The 24,915-nt window shown below is 38.1% G+C and overlaps 2 protein-coding genes and 1 long non-coding RNA gene across 3 annotated transcripts in view; 1 reads left to right on the top strand and 2 right to left on the bottom strand.

Moving 5' to 3' along the window:
* Positions 1 to 498: 498 nt before the first annotated feature.
* LOC103513484 (E3 ubiquitin-protein ligase MIB2-like) lies at positions 499 to 4,224 on the bottom strand. The gene is made up of 3 exons (XM_008478317.3): positions 4,218 to 4,224; positions 3,759 to 4,009; positions 499 to 1,781 (listed from the first exon to the last, which is right to left on the bottom strand). The coding sequence occupies exons 1-3, from the start codon at positions 4,222 to 4,224 to the stop codon at positions 573 to 575; spliced, it is 1,467 nt and encodes a 488-aa protein (XP_008476539.1). The 3' UTR covers positions 499 to 572.
* Positions 4,225 to 5,344: 1,120 nt separating this feature from the next.
* On the bottom strand, positions 5,345 to 6,609 carry LOC113469165. The gene is made up of 2 exons (XR_003392668.1): positions 6,559 to 6,609; positions 5,345 to 5,741 (listed from the first exon to the last, which is right to left on the bottom strand). It is a non-coding gene; the product is annotated as an uncharacterized LOC113469165 (long non-coding RNA).
* Positions 6,610 to 19,785: 13,176 nt separating this feature from the next.
* The window catches only part of LOC103513483 (sodium-independent sulfate anion transporter-like), a 27,827-nt gene continuing 22,697 nt past the window's right edge, over positions 19,786 to 24,915 (top strand). Inside the window, exon 1 of the mRNA XM_008478316.3 lies at positions 19,786 to 20,505. Within this exon, the coding sequence (XP_008476538.1) occupies positions 20,304 to 20,505 (202 nt within the window). The 5' untranslated portion in view covers positions 19,786 to 20,303. The remainder of the gene's footprint in view (positions 20,506 to 24,915) is intronic.

Raw genomic sequence — 24,915 nt, 5'->3', positions numbered from 1 at the left:
TGTTCCCCGTGTATTTCTTATGGGGGGATTAAAAAATGTCAATATCTCGGGAACGGTTTGGAATTTCGGGAGTTTCCGGTTTGGAAGGATAAAATCCGCCCCGGGCGGGAATCGAACCCGCGGCCTGGCGCTTACAAGGCAGACGCACTGCCAACTAAGCTAAGTAGGCTGGCATGTTTCTAGTTTGATAACTACAAGGCCATGCCTTTTCCACAAGTTTGACCATGCCTCGGGATGAACTAGCGGGATTCCGGAGCGAAGCGACGGAATTCAGCTAGTTTAAGCATAAATTCTGGGACAACCTGTATATATTAGAACTCGCACTTCGTGCTCGGGAGGGGGATCTAGAAGTGGGTTAGAATTAGTATGAGTGAGTGAGTCAGTCAGTCAGTCAGTGAGTGAGTCAGTTACACAAGGGGCTGTATATATTTGGGTCGGGATGAACTAGCGGGATTCCGGAGCGAAGCGACGGAATTCAGCTAGTTTAAGCATAAATTCTGGGACAACCTGTATATATTAGAATTAGACCTGTATATATTAGAATTGTTGAGATTACTATGTATGTAGTTGCTTCACAGAAATACATTGATTCGTTGTTCAATCAGTTTACGACACATATGACAAAACTTGAGTGTCTTGGCACAAACATCACAGGTTCCGTGCCCACAGAGGAATATTGTGTTCCTACATCTCTCCATACATATTGTGCATGTGTTCATTTCTTCAATTTCCGAGATCTTGGATTCCAAATAGTTCACTCGCTCTATTTTGGATTTGTCACAACGTTCTATCCCGGGCACCATACGGCCATCAGTTGTCACTCGCATCTCTATGAACGTTTTACACATTATGCACTTTTTCATGCGAGAACTACATTCCTCACAAGCTACAGCATGATTGCAAGGTTTGAGCAATACATTAGCAACTCCTAGTTCTGAGCATACAGCACATTCTACAGGCACATTTTGGCAACTTGATCGCCGGGCCAGCAACTTTTCATCTAGTGCTAATTGGGAGATAGCAGTTACTACTTTGTTATTTTCATTAGTCAAATCTGTTACATACTCTCGAGCATGTTCCATGATTTCATTAAGTAGACTAGTGTCTTCCAGGATAAGATCTAGAGGTTTCTGTCTGTTATTATTCTCCAAAGAGAGAGGAGCTCCATGTTTCACAAGGAACAGAAACACTGCTAGTAAGATACCATGCTCATTGGAAGGACCCCCCACCGAGAGATATTCCTCATAAATGGGTACTGATTTTTCCCGAGTGATAGGAGTCTTGTAGAAGTTCTTTTTAATAAATAGAAAATGTAAAAGTCCGTTTCCATCTATATCTTGAATATCCAAAGCTACATCTCTTAACATCAGGTAGTTAATGACACTCGTTTGACCTTGTCCTACAGCTGCCATTAGAGGAGTTCTCTTTTTCAAATCCAATGCGTTTATATTGACTTTGTATTTTTCGACCAATAACTCTACAATTTCGATGTGATCATTGAAACAAGCAACATGTAGTGGAGTAAACCCATCACTTGTCTTTGGTACTGTAGCAAGATTTCTGTTTAGAGCGAGAATTTTCTCTGTCACTTTCATGTTGCCACGTAGCACTGCGTAATTAAGAATGTTGAATCCCTTGCTATTTTCCAGATAAAGATTGACTTCAGGATGACTTAGTAGGAGTAATTGTATTTCTTCGAATCCTTTGGCTACAGCATCATGCATGGGCGTATCTTGATTATTATCCTGAATGTTCACATTACAGCCATTTCTCAGGAGAACCTGAATAAAAAACAAACAATAATAATATATTTTTATTGTGTAATAATAATTTTAAAAACATTTGCCTTTGATTCTTTTTTTTTTTAAAAAAAAAAAAAAAAAAAAGCTCATTTTGCCATGTTTTGAAAAAAAATAAATGCCCTATTTTCCCAAAATGAGTGCCATATTTCTTTTTCTTTTTTTTTCTAGAGATAGGAAAAGGCCAATGCAAATTCGATGGTGATGTCAAAATCCAGATTCAAACCCCGTATGTGGCACTTTTCTTTTAGGATGAAAGTCGTCATTGCTCGAGAAATTCAAATGAGAACCCTCTTTTTTTAATTTTTTGTATTCTACGTCGAATTTCATGGGGAACCAAACCAAATAATCTTTTGATATTATTGGTAAATGGTACGGAAGGCAAGATTTTTTTTTTTTTTTTTTTTTCATCCTGAACAAGGGATGTGACAAATTAAAGTGTACGGAAGGCAAGATTTTTTTTTTTTTTTTTTTTTTTCATCCTGAACAAGGGATGTGACAAATCAAATAAGGTTAGTTTTAAGTGCTCAATAATGTGGTGACATTTGTTTTTAGTTATATCTTATTTTTGAGGTCTTGGTATTAGGGGGTGTTAAAACTATACCCTTACATCCAAGACCTCAAAAATGTAAGATAACGAAAAAATACAAACCATGTTATTCAACACCTAAAACTTCATGGATTTGATATGTCACACCCCTTGTTCAGGATGAAACAATTTCACCTCCCGTACTTGTCACTTACCAATAATAGCAGAACATTATTTGGTACGGTATGAAATTCGACGTATGTACCTTGATTTTTTTTAAAGTTCTCGTTTGAATTTTTCGAAAATGACGCCCTTTATCCATAAATTTTCGGCGTTCGAACCTAGATTTTTACATCACCATCAAATTTGCCATGGACCCTTTCCTATCTCTGGGGAAAAAAGAACTTCAAAATTTCAAGCCGTTCAAAAGTTACAATGGGTAAAATTAGTTCACTAGGACTTTTGAGCTATGCTGTATGTACATGAACAATGCTACTTTTGGTCTGTGGCGTAAAAAATATCTCTTTGTAGAGGGTAGAGGGGTCAAACTTTTTGACTTGGTGGGGTGTACATGAACAATGCTACTTTTGGTCTGTGGCGTAAAAAATATCTCTTTGTAGAGGGTAGAGGGGTCAAACTTTTTGACTTGGTGGGGTAGAGCTTTATAATAAAGTTATTCGATACACGACGATGGTGTTTAACAGCACCGGGTAATGTAATACATAGTTATAAAATGGAAATACCTGCTTGTTCTTTTATACAGGAACCCGCTGTAAGAACAAAGTCCTGTTTGATGAGAATGCCACTGCATTCAGCACTGGGTGTGTCTAGCATGTCTTCATTCATGCGAGGTATGAATTTCATGTTTAACATGGGAGTCTCGGGTTCAACTTTCGGCAAGTTACTAGGTCTCTGAACCTTCTCAGTGGTCACTGTACGGTGTCGTTCCTTGTAAATGTGTTTGCGGGAACGGTTTGCCCCGGACACATGTGAGTTAATCTGTGAATATGAGAGATGATGTCAAAATAATGCCAGCATAGAATAGTGTTTAACTTACATCAACACTACAGTCGATAGAGATCGGCTGGAACCCGTTTAATGTATATATGTAAGATCAAAAGATTTTGGTGGAATTGAAAAAATAAGCTTAGTCTGCCCGCGGGACTTTAAATAGGGATACCCGTTTAATGTATATATGTAAGATCAAAAGATTTTGGTGGAATTGAAAAAATAAGCTTAGTCTGCCCGCGGGACTTTAAATAGGGAGAAAAAAAAAAAAAAAAATATCGCATCCATTCTTATTGACCTCCTGGATATAAGGTTTATTTATTTATTTTTGATACAATTTAGCAACAAGGCCATTTGCAGGATCCAAGGTTTGAATATTGAAAAATAAATTACTAATACGATTCTAACGGGTTTCCACTTACCTGTACACATTGTGGAAAGTTCTGGAACACAGCTACATGCAGAGGAGTATGTTTCAGCTTATTGTAGAAGTCAATACCTCCGCCTGCATCAATGAGAACTTGAATAGCATCTGGTTTGTTACCGAAAGCTGCGTAATGTAAAGCCGTATCTCCAGCATCATCCGGATAGTAAACACAAGCACCCCGAGCTAGCAGAATGTTTAGCTCTTCCACACAACCTTGGTAGGCGAGAATATGAAGCAGTGTCTTACCTGGGACATGGAAAAAACATTAACAATAATTTGTCTAGCAGATAGGGGTACAAATAGGGAGTATACCAGCCTTTCTCTTGCTAAAGAAATAGCAAAGGTTGAGTGCGAAGGGCATCCAAGCCAAAACCAAATGTGCTGACGTCTTTACGTCGATTAAACAAGATTTTAGCCTCAATCGGTATTACCTTTGGTTCAAGTTCAACCTCACTCTTCATAGTGCTCTCATCCTCCAAGGTTTGTTGTTTGGATGTTTGATTCGGTAAAGTAGTTTGAGCTAATGATACGAGTATTTCAGTGGTTTTATTTTCATTTTGTAATATTTCAGAGGTTCGGTTTCGTAAAATTTCCATTTGACTGAGCATTGCATTTGTCGGTCGAAATATTTCAAATGACCGATTTGGTTTCGATGACACTTCAAGGGTTTGATTCAATGTGTAGTTTACTGATGGTTGAGATGTTTGGTTCGGTGATATGTCAAAGGTATTTTGATTTAGTGATAGTTCTCTAGTTTGATTTACATTGTAATTTGCTTTTACTCCATTATTAGATTGAGTTTGGTTCGATGATGCTTCTTGTATCGGTTGTTCATCTTGGTCGAGAAATGGGTTGGCAGTTTGGTTTTGATTTATTTCTGTTGCAATTTGTTTCTTTAAATCGTAGATTTTGATGAGAACAATATTTTTGTAATTATCTGTAAACAAACGAGACTATAATAGTGTTTGTTGGTAGAAACACTCTGCCCTCACGTCACGTGACATGCTCTAATGTTACATCATGGGGAGTCATAACATCATATTTAAAAGGAAAACATTGTTCAAAGACTTGGAAACAAATTGCTAATACTCTTGAGATGCGTTCCCGTCACTATGTAAATTTTGACTTTAACATATTTTCACCATAAGCCCAATGTTATTTAGTATTAGAGCACTTACCTTCGAAGCAAGTTATAGATAGAGGTTGACATGAAAGCAAAAAGAGAAGCCATATTGAAAAACAGGTAGGAGCTTTCAGTTTGTTTTTCATGTTGGATGAGAATAGACCAGAGAGTAGGCAGATAGAAAATTTTCGATGGGACAGGCTGAATGTGAACTGGCCAGTGTCCAGGCGGGTTTTCCTCTAATAGAAGTTAGCTAAACATAAAGCCGGCTACACACGGTCCGGCGGTCGGAACATAAGTGCCCGGCTTCAAACTTAGTACACTAGCCAGTAGCCATCTTAGGGTGCCCGCAGAATAAAGGAATTAAAAATATGGGTTCTCATTTGAATTTATCGAGAAATGGCCATTTTTATCCAAAAATAAGTGTCACTTCCCGGGGTCAAACCAGGTTTTTAATGGCACCACTGGATGGGCCATATGGCCTTTCCTAATCCTAAGATCGATCAGAATTCAAAAATTCCTAGCTGTTCAAAAGATAAAGCTGCTACATTTCAACATTTTTATAAGGACATCTTGTATGTTCTTTAATGAAATGTTCACGTTTCCAGTTAACCCATCCGGTTCCCAATGCATCATACTGTGCAACACATAGAGAGGTATCCCTGTTTGTAAATACACACTTCAATCAAGATTGGCTCAAACTTACCGTACGTCAAGAATCACTATTCAGAAACAAAACACCTCAGTCTGGCAATGATGGAATAGCGTATTGGATGACAACAATGTATTTTGTAGTTTTCAACACAAGATTGATTAGGTTTCTTCTATGATTGTGTAGTTACAATGGGTTGGGATCTGAAGATAAAATGCTACAAAGGTTATCCATGATCACTATAGCCAATGAACAAGAGAAAATACCCATTAACTAAATAATGTTGCTACATTTCAACATTTTTAAAAGATTTTATTTTTTAAACCTAAATTTCTCAAGAAAAATGTCAACTAGCCAACAAATAATTTATTATTAATTCAGTTTTGACTATTGTACTTTTGACTGAAACTAAAATAAAATAATAATAATAAAAGAGGAAACTGTAACAATGGAGGTCTCATCATCCTGAACTTTAAGACAGAAGGAAGACATTATAAGAGAAAGCCAGCCATTCCAAGAACAAACCTTTTCTGTATACAATAGTTTACTCTGGGTGGGAATACAACCTAGTGCTTCCAGGTATAATATGCTCTACCCTCCAAACTAACTAGGCTGGCAATGAAGGTGACTTTGAATATGTAAATGTATCATACCTCTTTGAAAATGTGCAGATTTTGGTTGTCTACTGAAATAGGTAATTGAAATGGAGTTGGAGTATTGACTAGACAAATATCTTGTATATTCTGTACAGTTTGGATTGTAATGCCAATACTATAAGCTTGGCATTCTTCTTATACCATTCCATGTTGTAATTCATATGAATGTACCAGTGTTTATCAAGGAAAGTCTTGTAGAATACCGACATCTCATCTGCAGTAACAACAATATCATCTTTGTGGCAGTTTTTATGTTCAGCTATTTTCATTTTCATTTCCTCTACATATTGTTCTCGTTCCTGAAATAATTAAAAGTTAAAACATCTTAAGCCATGGTAAAAGGAAATAGATTAGTTGCACTTACTTGGGTGATGCCATGCAGAAGGTCCCGGGTTCGAATCCCACCATCAACAAAAATTTGTACTTGTTTTTCAATTGCAAATATTTCAATGGGTTACTTTCTGGTGTTCTCGTGTTGACCCAGCACCTAAATGGGAAGTATTACTTTCTGGTGTTCTCGTGTTGACCCAGCACCTAAATGGGAAGTCCTCTGTTCTGGTGTCATACGACCTTCGATTTTCTCCAAAATCGCAGGAGTTAAGGCACGTCTGTTAAACTGTTTGTTTTGATTTCCCGATAAACTGCGACCTTTAAAATTAACAAACTTAGGACCTTGATGAGTTTCTGTTAAAGCGCGACCTTTAAATTTTCTTTTTGAAGCTTCCTTTTTTGCTTTTACTTCTTCAGATGAAATAGGTTCATCCTTATGACCATGGGTTTGTGTTAAAGCGCGACCTTTAAATTTTCTTTTTGAAGCTTCCTTTTTTGCTTTTACTTCTTCAGATGAAATAGGTTCATCCTTATGACCATGGGTTTGTGTTAAAGCGCGACCTTTAAATTTTCTTTTTGAAGCTTCCTTTTTTACTTTTACTTCTTCAGATGAAATAGATTCATTCTTATGACCATGGGTTTGTGTTAAAGCGCTACCTTTAAAATTCCGGGCTTTTGTTATCTCGTGTGCCTTGGTTCCATCACTCGGTTGTGATCTTAAACCCACGAAACATGGTGGCAGCGGTGGGATCTGTCTAACTTTTCCGATGCCGAACAATATGCATGTTACGCCAATCGAGGCGTACGATTTTTCGTCCGACTTCCCGAAATGGCTCACTCGCTTCGAGCGTTACCGAGTGTTATCGGGCCTCCTCACAAAAAGCCCGGAGGAGCAAGTGTGCGCTCTCCTCTACTCGATGGGACCTCAAGCTGAGGATATTTTCGATTCTTTTGGGCTATCACCTGACGATGCCAAAATCTACGCCACTGTGGTTGACCGGTTCAAAAGTTACTTCGTACCGAAAGCGAACGTGATCTATGAGCGAGCGGTTTTCAACCGAAGAACCCAACAAGTAGGAGAAGCAGTTGAAACTTTCATAACGGATCTTCATAAGCTGAGTCAACGATGCAATTACGGTCCACTTCGTGATGAATTGATAAGAGACCAAATCGTCATCGGTGTCCTCGACCGTGAATTGAGTGAGATGTTACAGCTTGATGGTGATTTGACGTTGGCGACTGCGACGACCAAAGTGAAACAATACGAAACGGTCAAACGACAACAAGAAACGTTGTTTCGTCCAAATCAAGCTGTGGAAGAACCCTCCATTGATCAAGTGAGGTTCGACCGACAAACCAATAGAAATCCCGGACATTCCCGTACTAATCGATTTTCTCGTTCCAGACACGAGTCATGTTATTGGTGTGGCTATAATGTTTCCCACACACGTGCAGATTGTCCAGCTAAGAATGCAAAATGTTTGAACTGCGGGAAACCTGGCCATTTTAAAGTTGTATGTAAACAGAAAATGGTCAAAAATGTTAACAACAATTGTGAACGTACGGAAGATAACTCTGTATTACAAGTCGATGTCCCAATCCCAAAAGATAATTTTGATGAATGGGAAATAACAATCAAAGTCAACGGAGCTAATAAAGTCAGTCTTAATTTTTGCACTGGACCACACTCCACAGAAGTTTTTCTCTTGCGATCTTAGATCTTAAACCCACGAAACAGGTAGGTATCTTAATTAATTCAGAAATTAATTATAAACAAAAACATAGCAAAAAACTCAGATTTCTATGGGGGAAAAGTTTCGAGTTATTCAAGCGGAAAGTTGGTCAAAAAATCTCAAAAACTGAAATTTTGGAGAGAATCACTTCTAAAAACAGGTAAGTTTGTATTTCTTGCATGTTAATATGATTGTTCTAGATGTAAAATTTTGTGCAAATTTCAAAAATGAAAACCGTTTCTTTCTACGACAAGTAGAAAAAAAGTTATTTAACTTTTTCTGAGGGTGCCTCTCATTTTCCCCAAAACACACAAAATTACGGTTATCTAGAGAACCGATCGAAACCGCTCATGCATATGGGAATGATTATTGTTGGAAATGATCCCATATATCTACTGTAGGCCGTTGTCCCTATAATTCTGGACCACCCTGTATACAATTTACAATGAACGATGACGAAAAACAGGTATAACTAGAGACATAAGATTCGAGATTACATTAAACATTACAAAGATTAAAGATTCGAGAGTGTTTTTAAGTACATGAAAGTAAAATCGAAAAATCAAATCAAGAATAATAATAATAAACTGAATATTAAACAAATTAGGTAGGTACATATGTAGGTACCTACTGATTTTCTTTAATCACGATCGAATAAATTACGAGCTAAAAAATTCCCGGAGGGACGGACCTAGCTTGTTATTGATTTCACGTATCGTTATCTCTTATCGCTGCTTTCAATTTCCTGGAAAACTCATTTTTAAATCGGTTGATCATGGTTTCTTGATAAAGGTGATTGGAGAAAAAATTTACACTTTTCTTTATGTTTTGACCATACAGTAGATAGATTATAGGGGGCCCCTGTAAGGAGGGGGGGTACTTCTAGATACCCAGGTACGTTCTGCCACATCCAAAGTATTCTTGAAACATGAAATACAGTGTGTCTCAGAATTTATGCTTAAATTGTTTTTCTCGAAGCCTGTTTGAAATTTTGGTATTCTTGAAACATGAAATACAGTGTGTCTCAGAATTTATGCTTAAATTGTTTTTCTCGAAGCCTGTTTGAAATTTTGAAAAAAAAAAAAACGTAACTTTTTGATTTTTAATGCGGATATTTTGGCAATATCGCGATTTGCGAAAAATTTCGCCAAGTACGCGAAACGTGGGCCAACAGAGGAAGTCTTGAGGCGAACAGACATGCTGAAGATCGAGAACCTTATACGTCAACGAAGGCTTCGATGGGCTGGGCACCTCAGTAGAATGCCTGAAACGGATCCCAAAGAAGGTAGCCTTTTCGGAACTTGAAACCGGATGTCGCCCGCAATGCAAGCCGAAGAAGAGATGGACTGACATACTCAAGGAGGACATCAAACTCATTGGCCTCGAACCAAAAACTTGGAGATATGCAGCAGCCTGGAGGAATAGCGTGCAGGAAGCAGTACAAAAGGTACACAACACAGAGATGGTCTCGGCCGCAGAGAAGAGAGCCACCAGACATGAAGAGGAGGAGAACTGGGACTGGAAGTGTCAGTCTCGGCCGCAGAGAAGAGAGCCACCAGACATGAAGAGGAGGAGAACTGGGACTGGAAGTGTCCTTTGTGTGCATTCCTGAGACATGAGCGACACGGACGTCAATACGTTCAGTCACATATCGCCCAATGTCACCGCGAGGAAGCTGAAGCACGCAAACTGACATCACTTGTTTGCGAGCACTGTGGGTTCACATGCGGCACAAAGTCTGGCCTCACTAGTCACCTGAGGCACCGACACCCAGACATGGCTGCCCCTGGTCTCCGTCCCCTGAAGCTCCGCCCATCATCCGCGGCAACTCCTGCGCCGCCCCAGTTAGCGCCACCAGCTCCCGTACCATCCAGCACAGCCGCAGCAGGTCCCAGCGGGTTTATCTGCAATCGATGTGGACGTATGTGCAGATCCAAGGCCGAGCTTGTCAGTCACTCGAAGGCATGCCTGAGACAACCACCATTGGAGAGACGAGGCAACCGTATTCTCTCAAAGTGAGAAGCCGATGGAGAGCGCGTAGAGCGACCATCATAGCGCGACCGTTTTTTCTAAAAGGTGTAAAGCCAATAGGGAGCGCGTAGTGCAACGGTAGCATTCTTTCTGGTGAGGATTCCTACTGACAGAGAATTTTTCTTTTACTAAAATATTCTAAACCGTGGCGAAGCATGTGTAACCTGCTAGTTTATTATAGAACAATTTAGTAGGTAGGTAACTCCATAACCCCAGTCAATAATACAACACATAGATATTACCTATCCATTATACCGAACTAATCCTCCCCCTGAGAGTATTAGCACCGACTTATCTAGGAATTTCCACATACATATGCTATATGCTAGCTAGGAGTACGGACGTTTGATCCAGTTGAAACGTGTTGACTTCCCATACAGCAGCCCCGGGTTCGCTTCCCAGAGTCTACTGCACTCGTATTTCCATTATAAATAAAAGGAATTTTTATTGTGTTAAGCATTAATGCTTGTCACAAATGTCGTTCCCCGCTCAATACTATATGCTAAATTTTATGACTTGACTTGGACTCGAACCACCAACCTACAGATGCAAAGTCCACCATGGTTTCGTTTGTAAATATTTCAATGGCTCACTTTTGTTCTCCCACTCCCATTAAATTTGGAGAGTAGGTATTGTTTCTTGTGATACGGGATACATACCTATATTATGTGACTTGGCATTCTACCTGTCTTCAACTTACGGGACTACCGCAAGATTTTCAGGCTCGGTTTTTAACAGAGATGCCAATTACCACTTAAAAATAAATTACTCAGCTACATGCTACATACCTACCTGAGTATTAGTTAGATATCTAACTATTCCTTCTTTCTTTCTCCTTCGCCTTTTCCCGTGTTCAGACGGGGTTGGCCTTTTTCGTGAGCCTCTCAATCAGCCCTAGGGTGATTGCTTTTAGACTAACATTTGGATCGGCTGAAAATGTTTTATACCTACTTAAGTCCTCTTTCTTCCAGTGATGTTCTCTATTGGTTTTGGTTTAACCATTCTTCCAATTCTTCTTCCCGCACAAATATTAACCCTTAACTGTTCGTCTCCTACCTTTTGTATTGTTAATCATTTAGTCAGCTCCCATGGCGAAGTGGTCACTGCACTCGCCTTGCACGCGGGAGACCCGGGTTCGATTCCCGGCGGGGTCAAGAAATTTGTATCATGCAAATGATTGATCCCGTGACTGGCTGTTGCGGGGCCCACTCAGCCTCGTGAGGAAAATGAGTAGCTATGGCATGTAAATGCGCATAGCGACCGGTGCCAGCATGGTAGGTAAACATTGGTTCTTAGGATTATTGAGATACATATGTATTCAGAAAAATCCTACAATGCTGCAGTGAGCACCAAAGTTGTGACATAATAACACAAAGAAATTGCATTTACATTTTTTATTGTTAATCATTTGAACTTTGATCATCTAAAATCTAAATATGTACTAATACTGTGCAATGACCATCAAAAATGCAAATACCAGATACCTACGTACCAACAATCCCTTTAACCTGAAAACCTTATCTAGGTACATAAATATTTTGAACTTTTTTTGGTACCAGCTATAAGTTCATGTTGTTGTATTTGGTTTCCTAGTAGGCTTATTGAAAAGGTTTTTTAAGTCAGTCAGTCAGTCACGTGAGTGTAGACATGTACATAGGTTCTTACTTAACTTCTCTGTATTGAATTTTCTCATTAGTTTCCTTCGTTCTAATTTATTTCTCTCTGCAATGTGTGTAGGTATTGTGTATCTATCTAAAAGAAAATATCCCCCACAAAAACACAATTGTGTATTACCAGTTTATCAAACGGTATACAAGGAAATGAAATATATCAACATCCCCCACAAAAACACAAATGTGAAAAAAAGGCCAAGTTCCTGTCCAAAAATGTCGGCCCTTATAAGTGGTGAGATCAGAAAATTAAGGCCAAGTCTGCATTCCCAATTTTTCGTGTCTGCTGAAAATGCTGGATCTCAATTCCTTCAATCTTCTCTCAATTTCAACTTGGCAATGTTTTTCCTTGTCAAATTAATACCTAAATACGGTACTTGTCAACATGAAAATAAAAGGAAAACATTGCCAAGTTGAAATTGAGAGAAGGTTGAAGGAATTGAGATCCAGCATTTTCAGCAGACACGAAACATTGGGAATGCAGACTTGGCCTTTTTTTCACATTAGTGTTTTTGTGGGGGATCTCACTCCTTTTTTCTAAGTGTGTATTTACACATCATTAGTAGGTACAGATCTCCTTATTATCTAGCTATTTGCGAGCTTTTAAAAATTTTCCGTGAGTTGTTGTTGAATGTACTAATACTGTGCAATGACCATCAAAAATGCAAATACCAGATACCTACGTACCAACAATCCCTTTAACCTGAAAACCTTATCAGGTGTATATTTATAAGACAAGGACTCTGGATGAGTTAACGGGTGCTTCTTATCGCGAAATTCGTGCTATAGCCCAGGAAAGGCTAAATGTAGTATGCCGATTTTGCACACAGATTGAGTGTTTTCAAAATTAGGGCAATTTTTCGGATAGCGTTGTCTGCAACACCTGATCACCATCACAAACATAAAGTAAAGTAAACCTCATTTTGTTATCTTTCATTTAAAATAAATATCACTCTTTTATTTTTTACTTTCTATTTCTTTTCAAATACCTACGTATTCTGCAAATGTAATAGAAAGTCGTGTGATGTTCACACCAGATTTTTTCTTTCTCTCTCTCTTGATAGGAGGTTTAATCGTTTAATAGAAAAATCTCTAACTGCTTATCTTATCGTCCCAAAATCGAAGATAGAAGGACCAAATAGCAGAAAGCCAGCCGATCGGAGAAACCTTCTGTTTGTTCTGTTTACGTTTACCATAAAGGCCGGCCTGATATTGAGTGGCCGGCCTTACGTTACAGAATTACTATGGACTTTTTTTCCAAGTTATAATATCTATTAATTCCAGTCTCGACGCGACACTTCGTGGAAATTTTCAAATTGTCAACTTCCTACAGTCTACACAATTATTGCCATAGGGTTTCCATTCGCCCATATAGTCTCCGCCACTGAATTCACCTAGGTGTTCAATTCAGATGGTGCCCTGTTGCCCCTTGACCTAGAAATTTTCAAAGTTATTAACCCTTTCTGTTGAACTCTTATCTGCGCTGCGAAAATCTCCTAAATTCCCAAGGATTTTCTTGTCACGTTATTCTATGTAAATAGGTGACATCTATTGCCGTACTTTATCGGACAGATTTTCTCCTTGCGTTTTATCAATTAAATTTAAATAAATATGATTTTTCATGGATTAAAATACAAACCGGACAATAAAATAACAAAGGCATGGCATAAATAATTAATAAAATAATAAACATAAATTCATAAATCTAATACATATAGGTATAAAAGTGAATATTTGTTTGTGTGTGTGTTTGTTCGAACTTTATGCCTGGCCAAACCGCTCATCCCATCAGGATAAAATCCGCCCCGGGCGGGAATCGAACCCGCGGCCTAGCGCTTACAAGGCAGACGCACTACCAACAACTAAGCTAACTAGGCTGGCGATCCTTAGGCTTAAAGGTGCCATTATAAGATCTCTTTTCTCTTTCTGAATGATTTCTAATAGAATTTTTCCAAAGTTCAATGAACTCCTAGTAGGTAGGTATCATCTTCAATTAGGCTATTTTCCGGTTCGTTTTTGTTAAGCTACGCCGAGCAAGACCACTAAATGGATGAGTGACATGAACGGCCATGAATTTACTAGCAGAAATCCGGAGCGAAGCGACGATTTCTGCAATAAGTTGACAAAGTTTCATAGCAATCGGATAAGCGGTTTCCTCTTCTTCTCTTCTCCTCGAGATCTCTGCGTTGTAAGTCAAGTACACAAACCATTTCAACCATTGTCACCTCTGCCAAAGTACAAAACACAAGTGCTACCTCATAACGTGATGTAATGGTGCAGAAAATTAACTATGGTGCCCACTATACAGGGTGTTTAATTTATTAAGCAAAATATCATACAAACCTCTATGTGTGTTCATTTACACACTGTATATTTTTTGATGTGTACCTACAAAGTGAAGTAGTATTTGTTTTCCATACAATCCTATGTTTACACACTTAACCTAGACTTGAACCACCAACCTCCAGATCCACAATCCACAGTCCACTTTGCCAACAACTACATCACTGAGGTTAATCGAGGTCTAATTCTAAATAATGTTCAATTACATTAAATTTGAAGTTCGTGAGAATAGCCATTTTTACCACAGTTGCTGGCCGGTGCCAAGAATAAAAATGAACATCGGAAGAAGCATAGAGGCCTTTTTTCATCTTTAGAAATTAAGTAATTAACAGAATTCAAAAACGGCTGCCTTTCTCCTGTCCTATCTTCGTTTTCGGGACTGTAAGACCTTAGCAGTTACAGTTCCCTCTGTCAAACATCTTTATAAAAATCCCATCCGTTGAAAAGTTACGAGGGAAAGGCCGCCCTATGTGAAACACCCTGTATAAGAATAGGCCAGGGCAGAAGATACAGAACTCGTGATGATAAATGATCTCACAAATTCTACACCTACCACAATACAGACCACATTTTAATATACACACCTATATTGTCATTATATGAAATATTATATTGTTGGGTCGAAGTCATTTGTTTGTGACCTTCAGGCATTGAAACATATGCAGTAAATATTTCGAGATTTAAATTTCAAAACTATCGACGTTTTCATGGATATGAGAAAATAATTCCACTGGTGCTCTTGCCTTGCCAATGACAATGAAAACTTGGAATTTTCTATTTCGAAAAAGATTATATTATTTATTTGATAGGTACATGATGGTATGTAAATATAAAGAAAACAAGGAGAGTAAAATTTTGAAATTTTTCAATCATCCCAGATCCCAGATACATAAATGTACCAAGTGTCAGGCCAATTGACTCATTAAATGGCCCAAAAGTTCCAAGATTTGAGCCTTTCAGACAAACAGAGTTATCTCAAGTTAAACAAAACACGTACAAAAATAAATGCCCTCTGACACCAATTTTATGAAGTTGAGCAACTAGGAGCCATCACAGCATTACTAAATGCTTCCTTCGGAGCTTGTATTTTTCAATTTATTATAAAATCTTTTTTTACCAAACTGTGTGTTTAATTTTACAATAGCACATTGTAAACACTCACCCACATTAAATTGTGCATAGGATATTGTAAAAGTTACAATAGAAGAACACCCAAATAAGCATTTTTCAATAGGATAAGGAAAGTCGTGTGATGTTCACACCAGATTTTTATATATTAGATTTACCTAATATACAACATAGTTTATACATACATAGGTATATACCTACCTAGTTAGGTAGGTATAGTTACACTTTAGGTTTAGATTTTCAGGTGACATATGATTCCTTGCGTAGAGGTGGGATATGTATAGCATGATACTATGTTTGTATTATACGAATTATACAAATAATCCCTAATATGGTGTCATCTTGGCAGTCTGCTGTTGAGGAAGGCGGCGAGGTGACATTTGTGTATAAACTAAACTCCGAGTAAATGTCCGGGACACATCGCGTCCTCCCCGATGACTGTCGGTGCAATGGTAGGAGAACACACTTGTCCGACACCACTCCTAGCTACGGTCATACAGAACAGGGAATCTCCGCACTTCTTCGATAAGTTTTTCGCTCTCCATGTTGTACGAGTCAAGAACTTAACTGAACTAGATTGTGACGGTGTGGTGATATGTGTCCCGCCACGTTCAAATGCCTTGTTTTTCGTTCTCTCCATAATACGTCCAACACTCGGCCGTATATCAGGGAATCAGGGCGAGCTTGGTACGGTTATGTGTGTCCCGAACTTGAAACTTAATTCATTTCTTGAAAACATTTAACTTGAATTTTATATTTCAAGTACGAGTACATAGTACTACATAATGTATCTGTAGGTACACTTCTCTATGAAGAAAAATTTCGTAGATGTTTTTTGTGTGATCACAATTGACAACTGGGTTGTGGGATCAATTAATTCTGCGTCGATTGTTGTTTATGATTTCCCAAGTCTTCAATTATAGTGTGTGTGTGTGTGTGTGTGTGTGTGTGTGTGTGTGTGTGTGTGTGTGTGTGTGTGTGTGTGTGTGTGTGTGTGTCCTTCTGTCTGTCTGTAAACAAAATATCTCGAGAATGGTAAGAGCTAGAGACTTGAAATTTGGCATGCAGCTGTCAAATGTGACAAGGATGCCACACGAAACTTTTAGTTAAGATCGGTGCAACGCTTGGCGGCGTTTCGGCCGCTTTTTGGCGGTTTTCGGTGTAATTCAATAACATCTCGGGAACGGTATAAGCTAGAGACTTGAAATTTGGTATGAAGTCCACAAATGTGACAAGGATGAAACACAAAGGTTAGGATAAGTGCTGCAGTTGGCGGCATTTCGACCGCTTTTTGGCGGTTTTCAGCCATACTGACTAAACGGTTAGAGATATTGTAAAAGTTACAATAGAAGAACACCCAAATAAGCATTTTTCAATAGGATAAGGAAAGTCGTGTGATGTTCACACCAGATTTTTATATATTAGATTTACCTAATATACAACATAGTTTATACATACATAGGTATATACCTACCTAGTTAGGTAGGTATAGTTACACTTTAGGTTTAGATTTTCAGGTGACATATGATTCCTTGCGTAGAGGTGGGATATGTATAGCATGATACTATGTTTGTATTATACGAATTTTTTTTTTTTTTATGTTAATTAAGATTGAAAATCATGGAGGAACAAATCTAGACAGACAAAATCGATTAAAAAAAGTCGATTTTTCGATTTGAAATTTAAACCCGCGTTCAAAAAGATTGCGGAAGCCGTTTCTATATATTTTTTGTATCTAACCTAGATAGGTAGGTACTGTTCTAATAAACCATTGTGCATTGTGTACAATTTAACGTAGATACATAGAGTAACGAATAGCTCAAGAGCTTGAGAATCTATCCATCTATATATGTATATAAAAGAGAAATATGGACGGGTCATTTATGTATGTCTGTCCGAATTGTTTAGAGAAAACTATGATATAATATATCGAAAAAGTGTCAGCGAAGACCCCCAGTAAAATTGTCGTATCCAGACCTTTAAAATTCCCAACCGTTCCCGAGATATGGGATATATCGAAAAAGTGTCAGCGAAGACCCCCAGTAAAATTGTCGTATCCAGACCTTTAAAATTCCCAACCGTTCCCGAGATATGGGTCTTTTCTGGCGGCCAAAATGTCCCATAAGAAATACACAGGGAGTAGAGACTCGAAGACTCAACGCGAGGAGAATTTTTTTTCTCCAGCAGAGTTTAAAGCTTCATTTTTAGTCCGTCCTTCCTTTATTATTACGATAGTAATAAAAAAAGGTATAGTGGACGGGCTAATCGGGCTATTGTTATTGTATTCGCTTCGGTGTTGTCAGTCTGTCACTCTGTCTGTCCCCATAGAAGGACTTATCCAAAACTGGTCGACCTATATGTCAAATTAAAGGTCTTTTTACCAGGAACACGAAAGTGGCGGTGCAAATTTTGTCCAGAGAACCATAACGCCAAAAAACCAAAAAAATTGGGGTATTTTTTCACATTTTCTCACACAAAAAAATGAGCTCTGATCTCGAAATTCGTCGCGACGACCTATAAACTCAAAGCGAGAAAGTTTTAGATAACAATTCAGTCGATAATATAAAACCGGTTTTAGTGTCACCTAGGTTAAGCTACGCCGAGCAAGGCCAATAAATAGATGGGTAAAGGAATAAAGGGAGAACGGGCTCTAGTCTTGATTTTAAATCATTACATAAAAGTAAAATCAAAAATCAAATCAAGAATAATAATAAGCTGAATATTAAACAAATTAGGTAGGTACATATGTAGGTACTGATTTTCTTTAACCACGATTGAACAAACTACGGGCTAAAAAATTCCCGGAGGGACGGGCCCAGCTTGTTAGTTTTTTATGTTTTTACTTTTCCTCCGTTGAACATTCGAATTCGCTTTGATTGAAAGAAAAATATTTTGAGCTTTACGACTGAATCTACCTACACCTACACATACATTATCTGCCTATAGTTAGGTATTTATGGTAAATACTTTTTTCCTTATGTACCTAATACCTAAATTTATTTTAAAATTCATGTTTTTCAATAGAGATTTATGTAATCAAAATGTACATAGGTACCTATTTGAGTACAACACATAATGGCTTCTTTTTTAGTCCGTCCTTCCTTTATTATTAGTAATAATAAAAGGTATAGTGGACGGACTATTGTATTCGCTTCGGTGTCGTCTGTGTGTCTGTCTGTCTGTCTGTTCCCATAGAAGGACTTATCCAAACCTGGTCGACCTGTATATCAAATTAAAGGTCTTTTTACCAGGATCACGAAAATGGTGGTGCAAATTTTGTCCAGAGAACCATAAAGCCAAAAAACCGAAAAAACTGGTTTTTGGGGGATTTTTTTCACATTTTCTCACACAAATTAGCTCTGATCTCGAAATTTGTCGCGACGACCTATGAACTCAAAGCGAGAAAGTTTTAGATAACACTTCAGTCGTTATTTTAAGACCAGTTTTAGCGTCACCTGTGTTAAGCTACGCCGAGCAAGGCCACTAAATGGATGGGTGACTTAAACATTATATTGCGAATAAAGGGAGAACGGGCTGTAGTCTTGATTTTAAATCATTACATGAAAGTAAAATCAAAAAATCAAATCAAGAATAATAATAAACTGAATATTAAACAAGTTAGGTAGGTACATAGGTACTGATTTTCTCTAATCACGATCGAATAAACTGGGGGCTAAAAAAATCCCGGAGGGACGGGCCCAGCTTGTTCTAAAAGGTGTAAGGCCAATAGGGAGCGCGTAGTGGCATTTTTTCTGGTGAGGATTCCTACTGACGGAGAAATTTTTCTTTTACTAAAATATTCTAAACCGTGGCGAAGCACGGGTAACCTGCTAGTAATATACATACATGCTCTGAATATAAAGGCTCTTCTCACAGTAATGCCTATCTTCCTTGTAGCTATCTACCTATGTGTGTCTACGCGTACCTGCAACGTACATACAAGGTACAGGGTGGTCTAGAGTTACCTGACGGTTTTGATTTGCCCATTACTTTGTTATTACTTGTCGTAGCTTGTTGAAATTAATATCACTAAGTTCAGAACTAAATGAGCTTTTGTTACAATGTAGTCGTGGACCCCACAACATCGAACTCGCTGTGGTGGCATTTCTTAAAAGTAGTGCAATGCCTATCCTTTAAAGTGGAACTTACTAATATTATAGGTAATCATCAACTTGACTCGTCTCATTCTGTCACTTTCATGTTTTTTTATTGACTAGAAAATAATTACCATCAATTTTGAAGAAGCCATGTTACCCCTCCTCCTATCTATCTATCATGTTCATGTACAATGTACATACTAATTATATCTGTTACTTCACCGCTTTATTAGTTTTATTACTTTTTTCACTTCATTCTCTATCGGTTTTTTTCACTCTCAGTTTCATAAAATATTTCTCTATTGAAAATAATCCTTTACATGAAAAAAATCTATCTAGTGCTGTGAATTCTGATTTCTCCTCGAGATTTTGATCATTTTGCTTTTAATCTCGCAATGATCTTTGATACGTTTTTCAAAGTCGTCATCTTGCTGTATTTACTGACAATCGATGTGTGCTATATTCAAATTTACGAGCTTTTTATCGTTATTTTAAAATGATAAATAATTTTACTGTTTTTCCTTCCGAGAACATTCATTTGGTGCGATTTTGATTAACTTGGGAGAAAAAATTGTTGTGATTTTTTTCGTGATTTTTTTAAAAAATCAACCGGAATTGTGAAGCGTATCAAAGGAGAAAGTTTCAAGTCGTCAAACTCCGCGTCCTCTAGTTATTAGGTACATTTTACGTGATTTGAAGTTTTTATTTTATCTAACGTAACTCTTAAGAAAAGTATTTTGACTGACGGAGCGGAGACGGAGGTTGAATCTATTCATCATGGATAACAAAAACTTTTCTATGGACAGCGAGCTTGGGGATAAAGCGACCATCCCAATGATGAATAATAATAACAATGTGAAACCCATGGAAGATAAACCCAAGGACATGAAAATTAACATGGATGAGACTGGAAACCTCAGCAGAATGAGTTCGGTACAGGAATCTAGAACCTATAACTTCGGAAACAATGATTTTATCTGTAAGTATCGGTAATTCGGTATAATATACACAACTAGCTGAATTCCGCTAGTTCATCCCGAGGCATGGCCAAACTTGTAGCAAAGGGATAGCCGAACTTGTAGAAAATAAAAAATATGGTCACGCTGCGCGCTCCCTATTAGCTGCATAGTTATCAAAACTAAAAACATAAACGAAACTCGAAATGTTGGTTGAGAGCGGAACATTTTTCTCCCGCAGTCTCTGCACTCTGTATTTCTTATGGTGATTTTAGCGATCAAATCTCAGGATCAGGATCTCAGCTTTCTAGGTGTTGTGGTTCTCGAGATAGAGCGATCAGTGTGTGAAATGTGAACGGATCTTGATTTTATAATATAAGATTACTTTCCGTGTCACATCATTATACAATAGATCAGTTGCGCTTAATACTTGGGTGATGTTTCAAAGTCATAGAGCAGGAAAAATGAGGACCAACGGAATTTTTCTTTTTCTTCTACGACTTCTAGATCCCGAGATAAATCGATTTAAAAAATACCGGTAAATCGTGAACTTTGACGTCACGGCATACGCTCCCGTAGGCGATGACGTCACATCAAATGTCCCGAGTCCCGAGCAAAGCTCCCTCGCAGGCAACGCATTATTGTGTTTGTGCGCACTGCGCATACGTTTCTGCACAGTTCTTTCTGCTCCTCCGCCAGCGCGCTTGCATGGTGGCGCTACCTAACGGACGAAAAAAACAACTGCGTAAAGTCTGACGTCACACATATTTGAACTCTTTCATTAGAACGGAAAATAAAAATTGAATTTTCGACCTTTTACAGTGTTATTTTTTCGGAGTATTGAGTATTGACCTCAGATTTGGATTTTTCTCAACTTTTTATATAGGAATCGACCATTTATTTATAATTTTTACCCATTTGCAACTGCTCCATTGTCGACCACTCATGCTCAGACGGTCTGAGCGTGAATTGCGGGCTTTATTAGATCTGCTGGTTTCTGCCAGTGTAGGCGCCAGGTCGCGGGTTTGATTCCCTCATGAGTTTAAAGAAAGAAAAAAAAGATGACTCTTTCACTGCCGTTTTATATTTCGCAGCAATGAAACAAATGCTACATTAAGACTCATGTGGCCTGTATATGGTTGCATGCCCCCGTAGTATGTCCCTCATCAGATGGGCGATAAGAGACACACTACTTCCATTTAGGTGCTGGGTCAACAGGTCAACACGAGAACACCAGAAAGTAACTTGTTGAAATATAGCGTGAATTGCGGGCTTTATTAGATCTGCTGGTTTCTGCCAGTGTAGGCGCCAGGTCGCGGGTTTGATTCCCTCATGAGTTTAAAGATGACTCTTTCACTGCCGTTTTATATTTCGCAGCAATGAAACAAATGCTACATTAAGACTCATGTGGCCTGTATATGGTTGCATGCCCCCGTAGTATGTCCCTCATCAGATGGGCGATAAGAGACACACTACTTCCATTTAGGTACTGGGTCAACAGGTCAACACGAGAACACCAGAAAGTAACTTGTTGAAATATGTATTGGTTTGCCGGGCAGTGGCAATACCATACCCAATCCATTTTCGATTATTTAATAATGCTGACAAGGCAATGTACGCGAAAGCGATGCTTTGTCTGGTCTAACAGCGAACGTAAAAGACAGAGCTTCGCGAGTCGGCCTAACGCGCACTTGTATATTGTTGAAATATGTATTTTCAATCGAAATATGAGTGCAATTTTTACTTTCTATTATTTTTATTATTATTATTTGTCGATGATGGTATTCAACCCGAATGAGTTTGTCATCAAAATCTCGGATAAATCCTCGAGTTTGGTTGGTGACAATGAAAAAGTAAATATTTTTGATAATTATTAGTTATATTTTACTACCACTTATGGCCTTGATGCTTAGCGTGTAATCAAATAAATAAATAAATAATATTGACCAACAAGTCAATAAAATATAGCCTAACTACCTCAATGTTGTAGCTATGCAAATTAATGTAGATAAAGATAATACTCAACTCATGTCCACAAGTACAACTGCCAAGGTGTAACTTTACTTTGAACTTATGAGTAGACGCTCAATATTCCTTTATACATAACGTACATAGTTAGGCTTAGCGTGTAATCAAATAAATAAATAAATAATATTGACCAACAAGTCAATAAAATATAGCCTAACTACCTCAATGTTGTAGCTATGTAGGTATGCAAATTAATGTAGATAAAGATAATACTCAACTCATGTCCACAAGTACAACTGCCAAGGTGTAACTTTACTTTGAACTTATGAGTAGACGCTCAATATTCCTTTATACATAACGTACATAGTTTCTCGTGAAAAGAGGACAACAAAGGTCTATTTAGCGTAACAGACAGACATTTTTCTAATGTGATTTTTGGAATCGGGGATGCATTAGGAGTAAGAATAACTAAAAATTTCATGAATCTAAGCGATGTACAGACAAATCTACAATTTTATTTATATAGATGTATGATGTATGTATATCCACCCGTTGAGTAAGAATAACTAAAAATTTCATGAATCTAAGCGATGTACAGACAAATCTACAATTTTATTTATATAGATGTATGTATATCCAGAGTAAGAATAACTAAAAATTTCATGAATCTAAGCGATGTACAGACAAATCTACAATTTTATTTATATAGATGTATGTATATCCACCCGTTCCCCGAAAATTAGTAGACCTACATATGAAGGGTAAATGTATATATATATGCCTAGAAATCGTAGGTCGAAACCTCCACAAGTTAGATTGAGAGGTTTCCCATGGAGAAGGAGCTGGGTTTGAAGAGGATATAGGTAATGGACATTGGACACCACACTCTGGTACAAGGGTTGAGGTTCTCGTTCTCTATTGAACATCTCTACAAACCAGTTAATAGCTCAAATTTGTTTTGCCAATTTTATTATTTTTTCTCGTCTCAAGCTCAAGATCTTCGCAGACTTGAACAAGGTTAATTTGTATTTATTCATCCCACGTGACTTGGTTCAGACGCGGGTAGTAGGTGTAGGTATTTACCTACCTACAAACACTACATAGACATACCCATATCCCCATATGTATGTAGTAGGTATTACTTAGATGTTAATAGAATTACCAACTCTGATCTAACTACACATTTACGTAATTCCGTCGACCGAGTCGACCCAAAACTGAACCCTGTCACTCACCCCTCTTGCTCTTGGTAGGTATGTCTATTGAGTCTTTACGTAATTCCGTCGACCGAGTCGACCCAAAACTGAACCCTGTCACTCACCCCTCTTGCTCTTGGTAGGTATGTCTATTGAGTCTATTCTTACCTATATGTAGACTGAGGCCTGACGCATATGGATAGCGTAGTCGCGTGACTTTCAGTTGCGCGGACTCACGCCATTGAAAACCCAAATCTATAAAAATGATGCAGTCCTCTCACACTTTAGGAGACCTTATAGACTTTAGCCAGGATCTCTGGGCTCACAAGCTGCATCCAACCAGCAAAGGCTCAGAGAAGGTTAGGACAGAATCTAGCCAAATCAGTATTTTCAATCGAAATATGAGTGCAATTTTTACTTTCTATTATTTTTATTATTATTATTTGTCGATGATGGTATTCAACCCGAATGAGTTTGTCATCAAAATCTCGGATAAATCCTCGAGTTTGGTTGGTGACAATGAAAAAGCAAATATTTTTGATAGTTATTAGTTATATTTTACTACCACTCCGTCACACATATTTGAACTCTTTCATTAGAACGGAAAATAAAAATTGAATTTTCGACCTTTTACAGTGTTATTTTTTCGGAGTATAAAGTATTGACCTCAGATTTGGATTTTTCTCAACTTTTTATATAGGAATCGACCATTTATTTATAATTTTTACCCATTTGCATCTGCTCCATTGTCGACCACTCATGCTCAGACGGTCTGAGCGTGAATTGCGGGCTTTATTAGATCTGCTGGTTTCTGCCAGTGTAGGCGCCAGGTCGCGGGTTTGATTCCCTCATGAGTTTAAAGAAAGAAAAAAAAGATGACTCTTTCACTGCCGTTTTATATTTCGCAGCAATGAAACAAATGCTACATTAAGACTCATGTGGCCTGTATATGGTTGCATGCCCCCGTAGTATGTCCCTCATCAGATGGGCGATAAGAGACACACTACTTCCATTTAGGTGCTGGGTCAACAGGTCAACACGAGAACACCAGAAAGTAACTTGTTGAAATATGTATTGGTTTGCCGGGCAGTGGCAATACCATACCCAATCCATTTTCGATTATTTAATAATGCTGACAAGGCAATGTACGCGAAAGCGATGCTTTGTCTGGTCTAACAGCGAACGTAAAAGACAGAGCTTCGCGAGTCGGCCTAACGCGCACTTGTATATTATTTTAACGTTGAATTTCTCAAAAATAAAACCACCGCC

The sequence above is a fragment of the Diaphorina citri genome, unplaced genomic scaffold, assembly GCF_000475195.1.
Source record: "Diaphorina citri unplaced genomic scaffold, Diaci psyllid genome assembly version 1.1 scaffold977, whole genome shotgun sequence".
NCBI classification, from domain to species: Eukaryota; Metazoa; Arthropoda; class Insecta; order Hemiptera; family Psyllidae; genus Diaphorina; species Diaphorina citri.
The sequence above is the reverse complement of the archived record's forward strand: the minus strand, read 5'-3'. Positions and strand labels throughout refer to the sequence as shown.

Excerpts from the sequence above, each read along its gene's own strand:
- LOC103513484 (XM_008478317.3), bottom strand. Across the intron at positions 1,782-3,758 it reads ACTTTCCACAATGTGTACAG|GTTCTCCTGAGAAATGGCTG; the intron begins GTAAGTGGAAAC and ends TTTTTTATTCAG.